The sequence below is a fragment of the Anneissia japonica genome, unplaced genomic scaffold, assembly GCF_011630105.1.
Source record: "Anneissia japonica isolate Jap-2015-1 unplaced genomic scaffold, ASM1163010v1 scaffold573_len2283161_cov171, whole genome shotgun sequence".
In the NCBI taxonomy this organism is placed as follows: domain Eukaryota; kingdom Metazoa; phylum Echinodermata; class Crinoidea; order Comatulida; family Comatulidae; genus Anneissia; species Anneissia japonica.
Genome location: NW_022719802.1, coordinates 1,108,751 through 1,109,802, shown reverse-complemented (window position 1 = coordinate 1,109,802; position 1,052 = coordinate 1,108,751). Strand labels below are relative to the sequence as shown.

At 34.6% G+C, this 1,052-nt stretch overlaps 1 protein-coding gene across 2 annotated transcripts in view; it reads left to right on the top strand.

Annotated features, from left to right (window-relative positions):
• LOC117111066 overlaps window positions 1-1,052 on the top strand; it is a 12,251-nt gene that overhangs the window by 1,296 nt on the left and 9,903 nt on the right. For both annotated transcript variants that reach the window (XM_033253955.1, XM_033253954.1), the window contains exon 2: window positions 585-776. In XM_033253955.1, coding sequence (XP_033109846.1) covers window positions 647-776 — 130 coding nt within the window. In that variant the 5' untranslated portion in view covers window positions 585-646. The remainder of the gene's footprint in view (window positions 1-584; window positions 777-1,052) is intronic.

Genomic DNA, 1,052 nt, shown 5'->3' with positions numbered 1-1,052 from the left:
CTTTACCTAGAGCCGTCATATCATTTCCATATGCCCAGTAGGCCCAGTTTTATTTATTATACCGTAAAACTTCGAATAGAAGAAGCCCTGGATGGGCTCTTTTCGAGATGGACATCTTTTTGAGAATACATTTGCAAAAGGGAGTCTTCAATGTTTTCAAAACTGAATGCTGTGAATTTTAAAATTGCTACTATACAACATTTTTGACTATTGAATTCGAAATTCGTGCTAGTAATGTACAATAAAGTAATATTGATACTGACACTGAGGAAGTGGGAGGGGGGGCTCCTTTTCGCGTTTGGATTCTTCTCGAGATTAAGCCCATGTGTCTTCTATTCCGGGACCGAGTATAGGCGGCCCCTTGTTTCGGACCAATGTCGTTGTCGGTCTGTACTTGTTGGACCCCTATCGACAAATTTCTGGAGCCACCACTCGCATTACATACGTTTCTGTCGCCTATTATGTTTAGTAAAACGGAAATACAAATATATGTTACGCTTATTACAATATCATATAAATATACAATAATGGTATAAATTAAATGGCCGATTGACGATGTTGACCAATACATTTATTTTTACCAGAATCAATTTTACTTGAGGACGATTGCCCATTTCGATCGGATAAAGTACTTACCGTCTTTGGAATGGAGATATGGCCTTGTAAATCGAAGATAGCATGTATCGATGATGAAAATTGTAAAAATGTCAACGAGGTGTGCGTATGTTCAAGTTTGTGTGGACGCTCTTGTAACACGCAACGGGAGCCTAACACAGGTAGGGCCTAAGAATGCATATTATTATTATTATTATTATTATTATTATTATTATTATTATTATTATTATTATTATTATTATTATTATTATTATTATTATTATTATTATTATTATTATTATTATTATTATTAATAATAATAATAAATTGTAAATCGAAGATAGCATGTATCGATGATGAAAATTATAAAAATGTCAACGAGGTGTGCGTATTTTCAAGTTTGTGTGGACGCTCTTGTAACACGCAACGGGAGCCTAACACAGGTAGGGCCTAAGAAT